Raw genomic sequence first — 21,310 nt, forward strand, 5'->3', positions numbered from 1 at the left:
ACGGGAGGACACCCCTTGCAGGAGAGGACAACCTTTGGGAAGGATACCCTTTGGGGAGGAGGCCACCCTTTGGGGCAGAAGACACCCTTTGGGGAGGAGGCACTTTGGCGAAGAGGATGCCCTTTGGGGAAGAGGACTCCTTTTGTAAAGAAGGACATCTTTTGGGGTGGGCAATGCCTTTCTGTAAGGGAGGGTGCCCTCTGAGGATGTGGGTGCCCTTTGCAGGACAGGACGACCTTTGGGAAGGACACCCTCTGGGGACCAGGACACCCTTGCGAGCTGTGCGAGGGCCCATCCCCTCGTCACGGCCCTGAGGGGGACACACCGCCTTCCCCAGCGGGGAGCCCGCCCCACCTCTGCGGGAGCCGGGACCCACCGACGCACGGACACCCCCCGCCCTCCACCCCACGCCCCGCAGGCCGTCCTGGTCCCCGCAGCAGGGTCAGGCGCGGAGGCCCGGCCCCTCCCGCCGCGGCGCGGCCGTCCCGGGGCGGTCCCGGGCCCGGGGGCGGGGAGGTGACGGGGTGGAGAGACCGCGGCGCCCGGACCCATTTCAGCGGCGGCGGCGGCGGGTGGTGGCAGCCGGCGCCATGGCGGGGCGCGCGCTGTGGGCCGCGGGGCTGGTGCTGCTGGCGGCGCTGCCCGCGGCGGTGCGGGCCGACACTCCGGCCAACTGCTCCTTCGCCGACCTGCTGGGCGCCTGGGAGCTCCGCGTCTGGCGGGGCGGCGGCCGCCACGGAAACTGCTCCCAGGCGGGTGAGACCGCGGCGGCCCGGACCTGTTCCTCTTCGGTCCTGGGGTCGGGGGGTTCCCTCTGTCAGCCTGAGAGGGGAGCGGGCCCGGGGCGGGGGGAGGCGGCTGCTCCGCGCCGTGAGGGCCTAAAACCGAAGCGGACGGCGGGTGCCCGGATCGGTTATAGCGGGTCCGCGCACCCGCTGCCGGCTCTGCTGCGGGGATCCCTGCCGGCCTTAAGGCAGAAAAAGGTTAATTTGAATTAAGCAGCGTGGAACGCTGGCCTTCACCTGGCTCCGGGTGACCACTGTGGGCAGCGCTGTTATTCTTCCACGTGAGCTTTCTGTTTTATTTGTTTCAATTTGAACTCAACTAGGCCTCTCCAGGAGCACCACCGGCTCACGCCGGTTTGCTTCTTCCTCCCTCACAGCCCACAGGTCCCTTCTCTCTCAGCTCAGCCTGCCCTGAAAGTGGCTGTTCCCAGCAGCGAAATGGCTACTGCTTCTGGTGTCCCCATGCCACCTCCTGGGAGGCCACCGGCTGCTGGCGCTTGCTCCCTGGGGAGCCTGAGAGCATCAGAAGTAGAAATATCACTTCCCTTGCAGGGATAATAGTAGTGGGGAGTTACTATTTGATTACTGTATGTCAGTGTTATTTGAAAAAATAGGTATTTTATGTTTTAGTAAATCACCTCCTTTTTGGTCAGGTGAGGCAGGTGGCTGTAGGAGCAGTGGAGGTGAGGCGCGTGGTGGAGTCGGAGCGCTGGTGTGAAGGGACGTGGGGTGGCTGGTACCTCATCCCAGGTGGTTTAAGGGAAGATTTGTCGCTGCAGACACAGTGCCCGAGTGACACAGCATCCTCTGAGTGATTATGGAGTCCTCTGTAGCTGTGTAGCAAGTTGCTTTTAAATATGCTGATGTTTCCCGGTGGCAGCTCTTTCGTGCTGCTGCTAATTAAATGTGCAAATACTGTTTAGGAGCACGTAGACCCACTGACAGGTAATTCAGGCTGAGAGAGTTGGGGTTGCTCGGCCTGGAGAGGAGAAGACTATGGTAAGACTTCATTGCGGCCCTTCAGAACTTGAAGGGGGCCTATAAGAGAGATGGGGACAAAGTTTTTAGTAGGGCCTGTTGCGATAGGACAAGAGATAATGGCTTTAAACTAAAGGAAGGTAGGTTTAGACTAGGTATAAGGAAGAAATTCTTTACTCTGAGGGTGGTGAAACACTGGTTACAGGTTGCCCAGAGAGGTGATAGATGGCCCATCGCTGCAAACATTCAAGGTCAGGTTGGATGGAGCTCTGAGCAACCCGATCTAGTGGATGTCCCTGCTCATTGCAGGGGAGGTTGGACTAAATAATCTTTAAAGGTTCCTTCCAACCCAAACTATTCAGTGATTCTATAAGCAAAGTCCCTGAAGTGTGTTTGCTTGATGCCTTTTTGCAGAAGCCTGTATTCAACAAATGTATTATAGCACCTGTTGGAATAAAATAAATGTTGGAACGTTCTCTGTACTAATTTTTATTTTCCTCTTCCACACAGTAATCATGCAATGATGTTTGTGTTTCTTGCAGGGCCTGTGGAAAGAAAGGTGCTTGTGAATCTTCAGAAGTTAGATGTGGCTCAGGATAGTCTGGGCAACTATGGGTTCTTCACTTTGATTTACAATCAAGGCTTTGAAATTGTGATAAATGACTACAAATGGTTTGCATTTTTTAAGGTGAGTTAACTTGGTGTGTTTTGCACCACTGACTTGCTAAAATTGCCTGTAGCTACTCTTCTCTTTAGTCCATGAGTGCTACAGTGGGGCAGTTGGGGCACTTCGTTATCTTTTCTCTGAGGTTCGCCTGGATTACTAGATACAGGAGTTTTGTTTTTTTTTTTTAATGTAAGGAAACAGATATCAGTGGCTGGGTAGGGAGCAGAGGGAAGGAAGGAGTATATATTCCACATTGGGCATTATCTGAAAAATCTGTTACAGATGCTGCTGCTTTCCCTTCTGGGCATGCTTAAAGCAGTTGAAGGCCTTCATGAATCTAACTTTCCTGGTAGCCTGGAAATTCTTTTTTTTTTTTTTTTTTTTTTTTAGTTTTCTTCCTGACACTATGGACCCAAGTGAAATAGCAAACATCATTGCTTTAATCTTTCCTTAAAGATGTTTTGAAATGCATGAAAACTTTAGAAAGGCCATCTGTTCTGCTTGCTGGAGGTTTTCTAGAATCTTTAAATTTTATTTCAGAATACTACTTTAATATCTAAGGAACCTTTCTGCTGCCTGTAATTGTTCTTTTGGAGTAATACTGTTATCTCCAGTCCCTGTTACTGACTTCAGATCGAGCTGAAAACAGTGCGGGTAGGCAGGGGGTAGACAGGAGAAGACCCACTTGCTGAGGAGCACTCTGCTGCTGTCCTGATGAGTGGCATTATGATTCTGGAGGGTGGCTTGAAGCAATCTCTGCAGGATGACTTTATTACCTGGGAGACATATCTTGTGCAGCAAGACTGCTCAGTTGGTGAGTGCAGCCCTAGGCAGGAGCAGTGAACACGTTTCTTGTTTCTTTCAAGAAACTTGATCTTGTATCTGGCCTCACATGAACCAATAGTAAACACCCAGGCCTTGTCCAAGCATAAAATCTCTAAACCTTGGCTAGTAGTAAGGAGGGTGAAGAAATTACTTCTGCTTTAAATTATCTTTCTGGGAGCCATTGTAGATGGTTTATTTCACAGCAGGTATTTTAAAGTCTATTTTCAGATGTTACCAAAAGTGAATGATCCACTCTTCCAGGAGAACTGTAATCCTTACTGAATAGAAATGATGTACGAAGCTCTGGTGTAACTGTGGCTTCTTCCATGATGATTGGAGTTGACTTAAGTTAAGGGAAAGGGTCATGTAAGTTGATTTACAAAACTAATGTTGAAGTTCTTTACATGCTCTTTGTTGTGGGTTAGCCCCAGTAGTCAGCTAAGCACCATACAGCCATTTGATCGTTCTTCCCCCAGTGGGATGGGGGAGAGAATTGGAAGGGTAAAAGTGAAAACTCGAGGGTTGAGATAAAGGTACTTAATTAGGTGAAGCGAAAGCTGCGGATGCAAGCGAAGCACAGTAAGGAATTCATTCACTACTTGCCATCAGCAGGCAGGTGTTTAGCAATTTCCAGGAAAGCAGGGCTTCATCATGCATAACTTAGGAATGCAGTTGCCATAATTCTGAATGTCCTCCTTTTCTCCTTCTTTCCCCATCTTTTGTTGTTGGGCGTGATTTTGTATGGTATGGAATATCCCTTTGGTCAGGTGGGGGCAGCTGTCCCAGCTATATCCCTTCCCAATTTCTTGTGCACCCCCAGCCTACTTGTTGGCAGGGCTGTCTGAGGAGCAGATGCTGTGGAAGCACTGCTCGGCAATAATGAAAACATCCCTGTGTTATTAACGCTGTTATCACAAATCCAAAATGTGGCACTATATGAGCTACTGTCAATAAAATTAACAATCTGCCAAAACTAGTGCACTCATAACTGTAAATGTTTAAAATAAGAATGCTTCTGCACAGGACTGCTTCTTACACTTGAGCAAAAGCAAAGTATGAGAGAGAAATACCTGATAGACATTCTAACATCTTTGTAAGGTAGCAACACTAAATTGCCATGATGTTCACTCCTTACCGGTTTGGCAAGTAATAAAGCAAAAACTACAGACCCTGAAAGGTACTCTAGCTGGGCAGAATTACTCTGAAACTTCTCTGGCAAGGACATCTCTGTGAGCTTCCCTGCAGTGGGAGGGCCTGCCTCAAAAATGGCAGGAATTGCTGCCTCCCAGAGGACAGTGGAGCACTAAATGTTGTAGTATTGTCCGGGAACTCAGGCTTCAGGTGTCATCTCTGGCAGGTGGAATTCAGCAGCCATTGCTGGCCTTGGTGGTCTTGTCTGAGGAGAAATTTAATCAAACTAGTGGACTGGGAATCCTTAGCCTGATATTTTACACTGAGAGGTAGAGTTGCTTTACAAGCCAGTATGGTGAACAGTTGAAACAAGTGTTGATTATCAAACTAATTCTTGAATGTGAAGAATTTAATCATAGGAACAGTGAGTGGCCTGCTCTGGAATGTAAATGGAGCACCAGCTTGAAGGCAGTTGAGAGTCAGTGAAGGCTTTGTTGCTGCTATCTGTACCTTGTGAAATACATTACTGGAGGATGAGAGCTAAGTCAGGTGACTGATAAACGCCGATCTCCTGTATTCCTCTGTGTTTATGAAAACGTAAATGCATTGATTTGCAAGGGTCCTCTTAATTGACCAAAACTGCGTTACAGAATAATTCAGGTGGGAGGGAACTTCTGGAGGTCATCTGATCCAACTTACTGCTCAAAACAAAGTAATTCGAATGCACACCTGAGCAGTAGCAATGCACAGTAGCTTGCATTTCATGGTCAGGAATGTGTCTTAGCCCTTTGTAGGCAAATAGATTAATTGTTAGTTTTGCAGTTGTGTTTGGTATTGTGAAATAGCAAGCTTGTTTGGCTCATTGTTCAGTAGTAGGGAATCCATCAGCAAGACGTGCTTAAATTAAAGGCTTTCTTTAAATATTATTGAGAGGATTAAAGCCCAGTTTGGTTACCCTCTCTATAATTTTGCTGCTGTAAAGGAAACAACAGATTATCAAGATGCAAGTATAATGTCAGAGAAGCACAAGGAAATACCACAGCACTTAGTAAATGCATTTATTTTTTTTTTCTGGAAACAGCTAGTAGACTTCATTAGGCAACAACTTGCAATACTGTCTATCTGCAAAACTGTTATTTCACAATTGTCAGTGGGGACTTGGTGGGAAGAGGTGTTTCCTTATGAGCTGCTTGACCTTGTGACATATATAGGTATGTGTAACTGTTTATTTTTAATTCAGTAAATACTGCATTACATATGAAATAGAAAATATCTAGTCCTGGTATAAACTGAAAACGTGGCTTCTGTCAAGTGTGGCTAATGCTCTTTTAGGACCTATTCCATCATCTTCTACTGTAAAGCTTCTAGGGGACACGTAATAATATATTCTGCTCAATGCATGCTTCAGAGGTTTTTGAAGAATGATTGCCTGTTGTTTACTTTCAGGTGCAAGTGGTAGGAGGACTGTAAACATAGCAGGCTTCATTTGCTTAGTGTTGGTCCTAACGTAGAAGCCCTTGGAGTAAAATAGGTTAAATGAGAATGCTAAGTGGCAAGGGCCTTCTTCCCTGGAAATGCAGCAAGAAGAAAGCATAAAAGCAATCTCTTAGAATATTGCTTAGCCTTGATCGCTGTTGGGAATGTGGAAAGTCATTAAACAAAGTCCCTTTGGAATTCTTGGAAAGGAAGAACTGTCTTCGCTGGCATTCTCTTGCTTTACAGCAAGAAGGTGCACAACTAGTAAGTTTAATATGCCGTAATTTGCTATTGTTTTTACTGTTTGGTAAAATTGCTTAGTTTTGCTCTGAAATAACCTTCCAGTGTGTATGCTGTTCTGGAGTAACTGCTTGATTGTGGAGTAACTTTTTGGTTCATGGAGCAGTTTGTGGTGGTGGAGCAGCCATAGCACAAGAAAGCCTTGCACATCTCTTCCCGTGGCTGTGGGTTTGGGCTTGTCGGGAAAGTATTCATTGCTTAAAGGCCACTCATAAATTTCAAGTTCTGTTTATGTTGCACTAAAGTTAAATTATGTGACTAAAACCCCATCATGGTGACAGGACAGATAAAGCATCCTGATTTACCTGCTATGATGCTTTAACACTTTCCTCATATTCTGCCATTGAACAGAGAGGATGGAGTTGCGAAGCAAAATGAACAGCGGTATTTATGCTAATACTGTACTTCATGTGTTTCAAGCATAGAAGTGCAACTGGTGCTAATTGAACTTACTGTGTGTTTTTGCTTAACGTTAAAGAATGACGCTATTAATTACTAACAAGAATGCTCTGGGCTTGTCTAAATGGTGGCTTTATCAGAGCTCTGGTTCGGTGTGGGTATAGACGCAGCCTGTTTGATGGTGCATGTTTCAGTGAGTTTTTAATAGCCTTACTACACAGACAGCTACTAAAATTTTCGTAGGGCCTCACTGCCTTTGCAAGTTATTTGTTCTTTCACCTGGAGACTGTGGGGAAATGACTTTCCACACCAAAGGAGTGGATTGGGTGAGCTTGCCAATGTATTTTTTTCCCTCAGTTTGCTTCAGTAGCTTAAGTAAAGAAGCTCTAGCAGTGTTTTATTTCTAACTATTGTTGTACATAGACTTGTCCCTCAAGGCTTGCCAAGTTAAATGCAGCATCCTACTGTATTCCGCTTCTCACAAGTCGCGGTTACTCTGCCTGGTGTTTGTTTGCAGCACAAATTAACTTGTTTGGTTTATGGGAATGCTCTTTTTTCTTATTTAGTGTGTGCTGCTGAAATGTCTGTATACTGAGCTTGGATGTGAAGTTAGTGTACGGACTCTTGGCAGAAGTTTGAACATGTGCTTCTGCTGGATGGTGTAAGGATTCTGTAGGGCTATGCAAGATGTAAGGCTTTAAAGATTTTTTTTTTTTATGGTTTTACCACCCCAAGGGATGGTAAAAGAAATAGGAACAACATAACATAAAAAGCTAGAGTGAGGCTGAAATGAAAGTTGAGGCTAACTTGTTTCAGTTATTTGATATCTTTGTGATAATTATTTAATGTTAAGATTACAACTTGGAAGGGAGACAGTCTCATGAGATCCTTACTGTTTTTTCCTTAAGCTAAGGGGTATTACTTCTGACTTCTGAGATGTCCTCTAGCAAAAAACAGAAGTCTGGCATTTTTTCATATTAAAACATTAGCACTACTTCAGCAAAAGAAAGATTATAGAATATTCCACTACTCGAGTTACTAATCTTTTCCAGACTGACTTGGTGACATCTTTGTCACATCTTTTCCTCTCTTCCCCAAGGCCCCCAAATTTGGTTAAAACCAAGGACTTCCGTTCTGAAATAACCAGCCTAGACAAGTGACAGTAGTTAATGTTTAAGTTTCAGAATATTAAAAAAAGAAATCTGAATGCATTTCATTCCATGTTGCTAAAATACGAGTGTTAAGATTTGCTAATGCTGTTTAATCATCCTGCAAATCAACTGAAAGTTAATTTTTAACCTTTCTTAGTTGGGATTATTTAACTGTCAGTGTGCAGCCGCTGCCTCCCTACAGTGCATAAATCTCTGAACTGCAGAATGTTCCCTAGAGGAAAGAAGATGCATCTGTAGCTGATCCTTGCTTGCATTTTCTATCAGGTAGCAAGATGCAATTGTTTATTCTGATAATAATGATCTTCTGTATTTTTGTACAGTAAGGCGTCTGCAGTCCTGTTGCAACTAAGTATGCGCTTCCCATATTAAAACGCATAGGCACACTTTTAAACTTGATGTCAAATGAGTGGTAAGTCTTTCCACCAGGCTTAATGCATTGGGTAGTCCTGCCTCTGGGAACTGGAGTTGTCTTATTGCTTGAACATTGCTTAAATTGAGAACAATAGATGTAAAAGAATGGGATGGCAGCCCGTGTATGTAGCACTGCTGAATCCCTGTTAAAATGCTGTGCCCAATAAGGTCTCCATCCTTGCTTGCTTTCCTCTTAGGGAGACAAAAAATTTAAAGAAAGATTTAAAGAATTGCATTTTTTTGTTACCGGGAGTAGAATTGAGCGTGCAATTAGATTATGTCATGATGACCAACGCAGGAAAGACTTTACTAGAAGTATACTGTACCAAAAAGGTTATCTGAGTTCAGGTATGTAATAGCAAGCCTTGAAATGTAGGTACATGAAGCCTTTTAAGGTTAATGTTGCTTGGCTAAATTCTGGCATTTGGCAAAGTCCTACGGGTTGTCAGACTTGAGAAAAATATGCATTTGAAGTAGAATTAAAGCTTAAATGTTTTCAAACCTCAGAATTTGAACTGGGACTATAGTTTGGGTGCCTGTCTTGGCACTTGAGTTGTTCTAGATTGGTCAGGTCACCGGATGACGTTTACTTAATGCTGCAGATGTGAGCATTGACTGACAAAATTATCACATGTGGCATGGCTACAGTGGTCTTTAGCTTAAAAATGAAAACCATCTTCTTAAGCCTGCAGAGGAAACGCATGCAGCAGTTGTCCGGCAGTAGCTGGTGGTCACAGCTGTGTGGCTGTTGTCCCACGTGAAGGATGCGATTCTGTGCTGGGTTCCACAGATGTGCTGGGTACTGTGCTGGCAGCTTCCATTGAGTCTGGCATTGTGATTGGCATCCACCTGGGCCAGTGGTGGCTGTTCGTACAGTGGTGCCATGATGAACTGGTGCAGCCGAAGTTACTCACACTCCTGTATGACTGTTGTTTGGGTAGACATACTCATAGTAGGTCCTCTAAAACTGGTACAGTCATATTTTCTAGATCTACTCTGTCAGAGCTTTCTCTGGTTGCAGTAAGAAGAAATGCTGCATGTGGTTTTAGCAATGAAATATTGATTTGATGGTGTACCTTCTGGTAGTAAGCAGTGGGTGTCATTGTCATGGCACTGATGAGTTTGCTGTCCCATTTTAGTTCTAACGTGTGGCCCATTAGGGACTTAACTAGCTTGTAGAAATTAAGCATAAGCATTGGGGTTTTTTTAAAGGTTTCTCTGCCACTTCTCTACATAAGTGGCTCTCAATTAAAAATCAGAGCAGGGAAAAAATAAATTGGGACCTTAGGGTTATATTTTAATTTCCTAGATGAAAATGGCTTCTGGAGTTCCAATTCCCTTTATGCACTTTCCTGAAAGATGAATTGCATAAATGGTGTGAATGCTATTCTGTTTATCTGTCAATATCTTAAAAAAAGAATAAATTCAATCTCCAGAAAATTGAGAGGGATTTTTTTTGGGGGGGGGAGGGGGGGAAGCAGGTTGTGGTTTTAATTTGCTATTTAACAGATAACTGCTTGCCTCCTTTCTGTGAAGATAAGTCCCAAATCTGTTCCACTTGTTTTGATTCGTAACTCCATGCTGGGCAGGATCTGCATCTGCTTGTTGCAGGAAGTGGGCCTGTTTCTTGAGTATTCAGACTTGACGTTCCTCAAGTATTCAGATTGAAGGTCTATACTTATCACGAATGGTTGTGCTTGGTCTTGTTTTAATCTGTGGCAGCTTTTAGATAGAAAAGACAGATCGGTATTAATTTACACTGTCATGTAGAGCCAAATAAAGTGCTCTCACAGTAACTTACTAGTGTAAAGTCAGTAACGTGTTGCTTTTGGTAGTGTGTGGATTTCTAGCAATGCTGTTGTGAAGAGGGTATTGCTCCAAAGTCATCTCTGGACCTTGCCCGTGGTATTTGGCCAGGTGTAGTTATTTCCCATATTGCACAATCTTGTACAGTAAGACAGGATGAATAGAACAAGGTAACAGCTCACCCCCGTCCTGCCCCGGTCAGCAAACACGCTTGCCTTGCTAGACAAGCAGGGGTCTGCAACCTCTGACGTGGGGGCAAAGCAAATTCCCATTGTTCTAAAACAGTCAGAGGATTAACCTTTAATTTTATGCCTCTGATTGATAGGCTTAATTATTTCACTATGCATTCTCCTTCAGATTCCCTACAGAGCCTGGACGTAGTCGCAAACCTCCCAGTCTCTTTATTTACTTTATTTTCCGTGTTGTAGCATTTCCATCACTGTAAGCCACCGCCTTCAGTGAAGAGGCTGAGCAAGCACTTTGTTGAAATATAGGTACAAAATCTTTGAACCGTTGTAGATATACGACTCAAAGGGAATGGGATTTAATAAAGTATTTTTGGACTAGAAAATTTGGATTCTGCGTAAGTGATTTCTGTGATTAGAAAAGTCAACTTAAAGTGTTTGTTGCATGGGGTGTTTAGGCTCTGGGTAGCTTTAATACAACACAGACTTAACCTTAAGAGATGAGTAAAGATAATCTTTTTTTTTTTCCTTCCCTGGGTCATTCTGCTGTCAAAGAATTTCTAATCCAGGAAATTTAAGCTGCTGGGCAAAGTGTTAGTGCGAACTTCTTATTACTCCTCTTGTGTGGCTGAATAAGGAAGTGTTAGGGCTTGGGACTTGAGGTTTTGGTAACACTCCCCTCACCGCCAGCTTTAAATGAGTTGCTCTCAATGGATCATCATTTCCTACTGTCTCAGTTTGATAGTTCAGGTGAAATTGTTTCATGGTGTTCTTCCACCACAACTCAAATTTAAAGTAGTTGCAGGAAGTCTCATCTTGGGTTCTGACTTCTAAAACAGAAATGCTATAGTGCAGTTCTTCCTGGGAGGTTACTCGGTGAGACACTTGCTGTGAGCCTTTAGTATCTCAAACTTTTGCAGCGCGCCAGGGTTAGTTTGACTAGTCACATATTTGGTGCAAGAAACCACAGGGCCTTGAAGAGAAGGATAAGTACTAAGAGGTCTTCTACATTTTGCCCCAAAAGTGACTGTTGAACCCAAACAATTAGCACCTGTTAGATGATGCTGATACTAATGCATGCTTTGTTGCTAAAAGTGCAAGTCACAACCTGTTTGTCTTCCTCTAGCAGCTCGATAAAGACCAGTTTCTTTCTTCTGCTGAACCTTTTTTTGATGCTGCTTTGTTTTGAAACCAAACATGATGCTGGTTCTTCTGGAATATACATTTGGCTGCTTCCTCTGAAATACGGGCAAGCAGCAGCTGGGTGGGGAGGGACTACTGCTGTGCTAACAAATGCATATACCCGACACAAGCATCCTCTTCGCGTTACAGTACAAAAAGGAAGGCCAGAATGTAACCAGCTACTGTAATGAGACTCTACCAGGATGGGTCCATGATGTACTTGGCCACAATTGGGCTTGTTTCAGCGGACAGAAGATTTCTTCATCTGCCTCAGATGTTCACGTAAACGAGGTACCTCTCCAGAAGCCCAGAGGAAGGTAAGCAACAGATAAGTGACCTTTTACTGGAAGAAAACATTTGCTACCTGTGCTTCAGGTTTCAGCTGAAACCATATGGACCAATTCTGTTACTGAGGGCAAAGTTAATGCCAGTGATAATGTTGGGAATAAACCTGAATGCACAAGACCAGAGGAGGGTGTGCCTTTTGCATCATATTTTCTCCTTCAGTCTGTGGTGAAGTCCTGTTAGAAAAGCGGCATGTCTAAAGATGATGATTATATACTTCTAGTTTGTCTCAAATTTCAGAAACCTTGCCTTGATCCAATAATTGCATGTTTCTTTATCAGTACCTAGCGGAAGATGTTTCCAGAGTTAGTCTTTTTCATACTCAGTTTAGAGAACACCTTTACTTTTCAATCCTAGTCCTTTACTTACTGTTTTCTTTGGTCGCTTTTGTTTGCAGACTTTCAAGCAGACGTTACGTGCACAACTTTGACTTTGTAAATGCTATCAATGCTCGCCAGAAGTCCTGGAGAGCAACAAGATACAAGGAGTATGAGAACTTTGCCCTGGAAGAACTAACTAGAAGAGCTGGGGGTATCTATTCCAGGACTCCAAGGTACTAAAGCCTTTTTGGTTTTGCCATAAACCCCCTCCTGCCAAGAATCTGCTTCTGTTTGTCCTGGCTCTTCCTAGCTGTGTTTTGGCTTGTAGTTCAGATGTTTAATCAAGTTACAAGGCCTTCCAGCTCATTTTCATGGAGTGCCAACATATTTCTTCATTTGAATGATTATTCTGAGCATCTGTTGTCTCAAGCAGTTTAGACAAGTAGGGTCATCTACCCTGTAATCTTGCCCAGTTACTTGCTGCTGAATTTGTATGTGCAGGGAAGAAGTGGGGACAGTCTCAGTTGCGATCTCACTCTCCTGTCTACCCATCAGCTACTTGCCACAGTTAGGAGTTTCTGCTTGACCACCTTCCTGGTTCTGCTAGTTCCTAATAGCAGTTAAAAAGCGGTGAAAAGCGCTTCATTAAACATGAATAATAAAGATTTTCTGATGGAATTCCCTGGTCACTTCGATAATTTGCCATGCCTCCAGTCAGGGTCCTCTGACAGGAGGGTGTCAGTGAAGAATCATGAAGTAGCCCTGAGAGTGCCTTCGGGGTCTTGCAGATCACATGGCAGAGAGTGGTAATGGGGATGGACAGATGGTCCTCAGAGTTCTTTGCTCTGCAGATTCCCTTTACAGTTGTTTTACCTGCTTTTTATTTTTGCTTTTTTCACTCTGATACTGCTGTGGGTAGGAATGCTACTTACTTTTCCAAATTTTTATGTTTGTAGAAGAAGGTCCTACTATACAATAAAAATTCTGATTTGCATGAGAGTATCATGGCAGATTTTGTGCTTTCATCCTATAGGCTTGTCAACTTGTACATGGTCTTAAATACAGTAACCTATTTGGAAGCTCTCTTGCACCACGCGGTGCTGTGGCAGTATTTTGTTGGCCCTCTCATGTTTCAGAACAGACTCCAGTGCCTGGTGTTTATGAACAGCACTTGATGGCATGGCTTGCGGGACAAGCATCAGGTTATGTGAGAGCTGAATGCAGGAAGCTCTTGGCTTGCTGATATATGAGCATCACTTGACTGCAAGCGGTGGATGAGGACAAGTAACATTCAATGCTTCTTCAATAGTCACAGCAAAACCTTGCTCCAAGGAAGTTTCCAGGGCCAGTGGGACTGCAGTTATTGAAGTGTCGACATACGCCATCTCTGTGCCTGCAATTAAACAGTCTTTGCATGTCTAAACTGTCAGTGCATGCTGGCAAAGTGAGGTGCCTTCTGCAGTCAGATATTCCACAGACCTCGTGATGGCAGAGGTGTAAAGTAGCTGTTGCAGAGCTGCATTGCTACAGTCACTGAGAGTTACCTCAGCAGTTCAGATTGGTTCAAAATATTTGACCTCACCAGCTTGTTCGTAATACAGTTCCCTCAGGGAGGGATTTGAGTAGGTCTTGCATCCTTCTGAAACTAATCTCCTGAGACTGACACCCACTCAGCTTAGAAGGAGACTATTTCAAATTGCTTAGCGTGAAGTAAGTACAACTAGTAAGAGCCAGAAGATGACAACTGAGCGTTGCGTGATTGCTTCCTTGCCGAGGGTGTGATATGTTACTCAGAAGCATTTTCTTCTCTTTAGACCAAAGCCTGCACCTCTAACACCTGAGTTACTCAAAAAAGTTTCAGGCTTGCCAGAATCCTGGGACTGGAGAAACGTGAATGGTGTCAATTATGTCAGCCCAGTTCGGAATCAAGGTAAAAAAAAACAAACCACAAAACTCTGAAAGAAATGCTGTAGAACTCCTTTGACGTAATTTGCTATTAACGAGAAGGTTTGTCTAGTGTCTTGCAGTTGACAGATTGCACCTTTACTATGAATAACCTGTGGGAACTGGGTGGAGTCCTGGCTGACAACACTGAGCCAAAATAGAAGGTGGCAGTGGCTTATCCAAACAGCAGTGTCTCTTGCTGTTCGGAGTGAAAGCCAATTACCACAGTGCCCTGCATAAAGACAGCTGTCAAGTTTTGTCCAAACAGTCTCAGTCATGGCTTTCTGCATGCTGACAGAACTGATGTACATTTAATTCTTTCCCTCATTCCCACTGATGTCAAATTATCATGCAGCTTTAATGAATAAACCCATGAAAACTGTTTATCCTATATCCAAATCTTATCATCCTGATAACTGTGGGAGTTACTTAAAGGGCTGGTTGCAAGAAGAGGTGTCAGTCACTATGAAAAATGCGGACACTGATAGATACAGTATACTTGTGAAAACTATTTTTTTTCTGCCCCTTTGAATAGGAAGTATTTATCTCAAAGTAGAGGTAAAAGAATACCATTCTGGTGTATGTTTTATTTTATAGGGAGTGCTTTTATAGCACTGTGGTGTGAGATATCTCAATTAGATAGTTACATACTGGAGGCCAAGAGTGGACTGCTCCGCTTCCCTGATCCACCACTTCCAAATAAATTTGTGTCCTGCCAGTAGCTATCTGGTTGCAACTTTGAGGGGAAGGGAACATAACGTGGTGGGGAGGGGATCACATAAATCACTGGTCCCTCATTTACAGCTTAGTTCTTATGCCAGATTCAGCCAACTGGACTCCTGGTAGCAGAAGAGGTTTGTGGGATGTCTAGCTCACAAACTGACACAGGGCATCACTGAAAGTTGGCAACAGGAAATGTACAGTCCTGTGTAGGTGTGAGTCCTGTACTCTCTCCCCGTGTGAGCTGTGAATATCCCAAGGGCTCATTTACCTTCCAAACAGTTGGACGCTCAGTCCCAAACTTACCCTTTCTCTGTTGTGTTGCTTCAGAGTTTCTCTAAATGAGAACTAGTCTGTTGCTTCCAATAATAAAGCTGCCTACACATTTCCTGTAATCTGAGAATCCATGCTGAGTATGTTAAATGCATTAAATGTAAATATGCATTCTGCTCCATTAAATAAGAGTTTTAGCTTTTAGGCTTTCAAAAAACAAACCAAAAAAAAAAAACAACCAAAAAAACCCACCACCACCAAAAACCGCACAAACCAAAATCACCAGAAGATGACCTTCTGCAAAACAGTGCCGACATACAAATTAAGTCTTGCTTGTGGTGGCTTGTATGATTTTCTGAGGCATTGGATATTAATGTTTCATTAGAATGATGGTATTAGAAAGTCTTAGTTGTATGTCATTAAGATTATTGGATGACTGATTAGAAAATGCCCTGGGGGAGAAAGCTGCAAGCAGTAAGATGTAAGTTGTCTGGCACGTGCAGAGAGAACTGCATGAATTGCAAGGTCATGGCTTCCCAGATCTCACATGCTTGTGGAGTCACTGCTCTTTACCTAAGGAGGAAAAAAAGTACAGCATCTGAAGTGGACAGAAATTAAAAGGGAAATGTGCATTCTCTGTAGAATACCTCGAGATGTGGCAGGCTTCATGCAACTGCAGTTGTCTTGGACTGTAATATTTACTGCCAGCGTGTTCAGCATCCCTGTAGTCAGGAGAGTAAAGGTGGAGCTCTCAGGTTGTTTATAGAACAGTAACTGCGTCTTTGAGCCAAGAGATGTGTTTTCTTTGAAGATAGCCTTGTCGTTACTTGTTACCAACTTTACAGGAGAACCTACAGATTTTGTTAGCCTTCGAGTGTAGTTCCCATTTCTTGCTGACTGCTTCCTGCAAGCTTTTTCTGCAGATCAAAGTAGGTGAAAAGCGTGGTCAGCTGATTCTTCACTAGATGTGCTGTGTCTTCTCCTTTCTGCTCATAATGTAGCAGCCCTTCGCAGTAGAGTGAGTGGAATCTGATGTGGATGAAGCTTTAATTGACTCTGGAAGAGAATTTGTGGCAAGTCTCACAAAAGCAGCTACTCCTGCAGCTGTGTTGGCTCTCTGCTGATACAGTGTGGTTGTGCTGTAAGCCTCAGAAATACCACTGTGGTAGCAGGAAAGAAATTTAGCAACCGCCCCAACAGACTTCACACTGAAATGGTTGTGTTAATTGTATTTTTTTAAGTTTTTGCACACAAAATGCAACAAAGCGTTCTGCAGCATGGCCCATCTCGGATGCTGTGACTGTACGATGAGTGGGAGGCACCTTTCACTGCTTCTTTTTGCCCCGCTGGGCAAAGAGCGTTCATGCGCAGCCTGATTTTTGTCCCTTCTCTTCTGAGATACGTCTAACTGAGAGAAGGTGAAATTTCACAAAGTCTTGCTTTTGTAATAGCTCTGCTTTTATACACCTACACAGTTCAGGAGAGAGTATTTTGTTTTGTTCCTCAGGCCTCCCTCCTTTTCATAGCTCTGCAATATTTGCCTTTCCTACTGTCAGGAAACAAAAGGAAATTGGTGACAATCAGTAGATAAAATAGGACCTCATCCAAGTAATTGTCCTTCTCTGTGATGCTTGTCATTCCATTTCCAAAGGCTTTTAATGTGTTCCAGGAAGCTCCTAGGGAGTGAAGAGGCCTAAAACTAGAAGCAATACTAGATTTTGATGCAAAAGTAAGGAGACTCAGTTCTCTGCCAGGAAGCAGAAGGGAAATTAAGGTGCCTCTGAAAAGCCAGTGTAAAAATTACATGCCTTTGGGAAATAAGGGGAGCTGGGATGAATCTACTATGTCAAACCTGGTATTTATACCACTAGACTTTCAAAGGTCACTTATTTTAGGGGTAGCTCTAGAGGTGGAATATTTTTTCCACAGGAAATTACAGTGTTAAATCCATCGATAGGCTGAAATTATCTAGAACAACATTGTCAGCATTCACTTAAAATAGTTGATTGCCCCTTAGCATATGTGCTTCATAAAGGGTTATAGTCTGAGGCAGTGGGTTATGAGCCTTCTCAGCCCTGCAAATGTGGTCCCTGTAGGTTTATTCTGAACGAATAGCATAGCTCGTAAATGATACTGCTGGAAAACACTGAAGAGCAATATATCGTCTCTTGAATAAGCTCAGTGTTCTTTCAAAAGTTGTTAAACTGTTTGTTTGGGTTGTTTTTAATTGCATGCTTAAAAGCTAAATGGATATTTGAAGTTTTTGCTCTGTCAGTATTCAACTTCTAATCACTGCCTGGTAGGTTTTGACTCTTTTCAGTGGACTCCAGCGATAGTTGTACCTGAATGCAGGTGACTTGCCTTGTTTATGTTACTGACTGCTCTTCGTGGTTCCTTTTTCTCCTCTCCACAGGCTCATGTGGCAGCTGTTATGCATTTGCCTCCATGGGCATGTTGGAAGCAAGGATACGTATCCTCACAAACAACACTCAGAAGCCGATCTTTAGTCCCCAGCAGGTTGTGTCTTGTAGCCAGTATTCTCAGGGTAAGTACACTGGCGTATACAGAGCTAACTTTCAGTAATGTTAATGCTGCAGAAGGAGGCAGGATATTAAGAAGTTCCATGTCTTCCCCATCACCCACAATTTAGTTTTTTCATAAAGTCTCTGGCAGTCTGTACTTTTCAGTAGCTCTTTTTTTGAAAGACTGCAGAAAATATTCCAGAGTTGTCAGCTCACCTTACTGTCGGGCCCCGTGCTCAGGGTGCTGTTGGATTTTAGGTACATCTACCTGGGAGATGGGGAATATCTAAGGAGCAGGGCTAAAAATATAGCTAAATGGCAATGCACGTGTAGAAAGAGCGGAACCAAATGTCCTCCCAAAAGCATATTCAGAGGGAGGAGGAGCATATGAGGAAGGGGAGATAAGCGAAAGCAATGACTAAAGCCTTCCAAAGGACAGTACCTGTATCAGGACAGGTCTTTTTACGGCGTGTAGCTACCTGCTTTGCTTGATGGGGCAGTGTCAGGAGCAATTGGATGAGAAGACGGTCCATGCATTAGTGTTCCCAGTATAGCTCCCATTGATGTTAACTTTGTCTGGTGTGTTTCAGAAAGCTAGGTAGCTATAGTTAGCTATAGCTAATGGCAATATTAGGAGTATCTGGGGTCACTGCAGTTTGTGTTCAATACTGTGTGTAAAAGTATTCCAAAGGATTGGAGTAGGAGAGTCTCCCACATCAAAAAGTTCTCCAAGGGAATAAGCAGATATTTTTCTGTTTAGGTTGCGACGGTGGCTTCCCATACCTCATTGCTGGAAAGTATGTCCAAGACTTTGGTGTGGTGGAAGAGGACTGCTTCCCGTACACAGCCCAGGATTCTCCATGCACTTTCAAGCGCAGCTGTTACCACTACTACGCTTCTGAGTACCACTATGTCGGTGGTTTCTATGGAGGCTGCAACGAAGCCCTGATGAAACTCGAGCTTGTGCTGCGTGGGCCCATGGCTGTTGCCTTTGAGGTTTATAGTGATTTCATGCTGTATAAAGAGGGGATCTACCATCACACTGGGCTGCAGGATGACTTCAATCCTTTTGAATTGACCAATCATGCTGTCTTGTTGGTGGGCTATGGTACAGACCCCAAAAGTGGTGAGAAGTTCTGGATTGTGAAGAACAGCTGGGGCACCTCGTGGGGAGAGGATGGTTACTTCAGAATCCGCCGTGGCACTGATGAATGTGCAATTGAAAGCATTGCAGTGTCTGCAACTCCTATTCCAAAATTATAAATGCAGAGGTGCCTTGTCCCCAGCCATAAGAACATACTGATTTGTTAGGCTGCTGTTAAAATCAGTCCCCTGGCTCGAACAGGGGAGCTTTAATGAAATTTTCCAGGATAGAGCGAACAGTTTCTCTAGTTGAGAGGGTGAACGCTGTTAGCTCTGCTCTGTGCACTGAAGGCTTCCTCTGGAGTCTGACAGTAGAATGCAACGGCTGTTTTGGTTAACAGTGGTGATAGTTACTCATCACTAGATAAACATCTTCAGTCCTCAGTTGCATTTTCTTCTGTGGACCATCTTGAACTTCAGATCTCAGAGGGAAGCATCTGCTATGATAATCTGTAACTTCTCTGAAAGGACACTGTAGTGCCTTACTTCTCAGAAAGCAGGAAGCCACTGCAATTTAGAACATAAGTGTCTATTGGGAAGGGAATGGGCAATTGCACTGATCAACAGGAAATTTTAAAGCTTTAAGTGTCCTGCAAAAACTGCATGTCAAACCCTCATGACAATAAAAATCAATTCTACATTCCAGGCTGTACTAAATGTTCCAGTTCTGGATTTTATTGCTGTGCTTTGCAATTGATCATCTCAGAGTTCAATAAAAATTACCCCACTCCTGGAGGATTTTGTACTTGTGGAAGTAGTTGGTTCTTTATTTCAGTGAGCTGTCTTAAGTTTTGAACTTTCTGTCAAGATCATCTTACTTTATCAGGATCTAAACTGGTGGGGAAAGAGGAACTAGGAATCATCCAGCTGAGGCCAAGTTTCTCACAGCAGCACCAAGTAAGGTTGTCCAAGAGTCGGTCGTCCTTGCTGTGGAGATGGGAGAATTCATGGAGTAAATTGGCTAATTCCCCAGTAATCCTGTTTAAATCCTCTCTGTTAATCTGTTGCTATATTCCTTTCAAACATACAAGGTAGAGAAATAGAGTTGGGGGTGGGGGGATTGCAACGCTTGGGATTAACCGTTCTGTTCTAGGTGAAACTCGGCTGCAACACCGTACTTGGTTGATGCAGCACTGGTCTTTGCTGTGCCCCACGTGAGTAAATGGGAGTGGCTGGGAGGCGAGCCCCAGTTTCATGGGTAAAAGATGACTTTTTTAGTAATATTCTGTTAAAATAATACGTCACCAAACTAGTTAGTATTTTTATATACAGAAAAACAGTCTTGTGGGTTTGGGGTTTTGTGGTTTTTTTTTTTGTTTTTTTTTTAGGGTGTAGGGAAATTTATAAAACACAGGAAAATGGAACAGTTGTCTGTAATCAAACTATCCCGTTTAACTTAGAAGGGCAAACTTCTGAACAGAATTTCACACGAACTGCTTCACTCTCCCTTGCTCAAATTGAGGGGCAGGGGCAGGACAGCTTCATGGTTTTGGATTTCTTTTTTTGAAACCCCTGCCAAAAAATACCAAGCCAAGTTTGGAAGTTTAGAACTTGTGTACTGTCAGAACGAGAACCTCTGGAATAGTTTGCAAGGTGCATTGGATTGTTCTAGCTGGAGGAATTGGAGGCAAAGGAGCAGGGTGCTCGTTCCTTTCCACTTGGATTATTTGGTGTTACTGGAAAACTGAGAGCCCCGTGAGGACTTAACCCCTTAGTGGCAGCTGCATGTACGTCATGAAGATGTACAATTCTCCCACACACCTCTGCCTAAAATACACAACAAAGCGCAAACCTTTTCTCTTGCGCTTCTCCCTCTCTTCCTCTTCCTTCTCCCACACCAGTATTTTCCCTGGGGGAATTGTTACTGAGGTGGGAGAGGCAATGCTGCTTTCCTCCAGCAGTGTGCGCGTGGTTTGTGTCTGCTGTGTTATGGGACGTAATAATGGTGCGATAGTTGATGTGCTGATAAACACGCCTCAGTAGGTCATCCACTCCCCTTTTTCCAGGCGTCGATTTGACTTACAGTAATAAAACTAAAGCTGAAAATTGCGTGAAATAATCGAGGATGGAAGAAATGGTTGCCTGTGCTTTCTTTTGGAAGAGAAGACTCTTGGCTGCCGTGCAGTGCCAGCAGCGAGCTTCCTGCTGTGCTGATTACAGCTACCCAGCGTGGCCCAACCTGGACGGCAGCGTCTCTGTGCATCAGCAGCCACGGTGACGCCAGTGTAAGCTCTCAGGAGGGGGAGAAGGTGGTCGTCTTTGTGCAGGCTTGTCCTGCCGCCTGCAAGTGCCCGTGGCTTCGCTACATGGATGCAATGCATTTTCAATATCGGGTGTATTTGGAAGCGTCAGTTCTTAATAAGCAGGTGTTCTCATGAAGTTACGGCTTTGTATGGATGTGCTAGGTTCTTGTGTTTCTTCAGCATCTGTAACACTTGAGATTACCTTGAGAATAAGGATATAAAAGTTAGGTATTTCTTACTATTTTTACTGTCCTTCAGCCATTAGGAATCAACTCATTATCATCAAACTGCTGCTGACACTCGTGGTACTATGAATATTAAAGCACTTCCTATTCACCACGCCTCATATCACGTTAGCTACGTGCCTTGTGAATAACAGCATGTGTTATTTTCCTAGAAGTTCCCGTGTCTGTCTGTCACCGCTTGCGTGTGGCAGCTAACACGAGGATGGGAGAGTTCTCAGAGCGGTCTGTCACCACCGCT

General features: G+C 43.8%; 1 protein-coding gene across 1 annotated transcript; it reads left to right on the forward strand.

Annotated features, from left to right (window-relative positions):
• Positions 1-509: 509 nt before the first annotated feature.
• Positions 510-19,319, forward strand: CTSC (cathepsin C). The gene is made up of 7 exons (XM_063325284.1): positions 510-756; positions 2,306-2,451; positions 11,468-11,634; positions 12,060-12,215; positions 13,797-13,912; positions 17,333-17,464; positions 18,202-19,319. Exons 1-7 carry the CDS (start codon positions 591-593, stop codon positions 18,702-18,704), a joined length of 1,386 nt encoding a protein of 461 aa, XP_063181354.1. The 5' UTR covers positions 510-590; the 3' UTR covers positions 18,705-19,319.
• Positions 19,320-21,310: the final 1,991 nt, after the last annotated feature.

This window comes from Chroicocephalus ridibundus, chromosome 1 (genome assembly GCF_963924245.1).
Source record: "Chroicocephalus ridibundus chromosome 1, bChrRid1.1, whole genome shotgun sequence".
Lineage (NCBI taxonomy): Eukaryota > Metazoa > Chordata > Aves > Charadriiformes > Laridae > Chroicocephalus > Chroicocephalus ridibundus.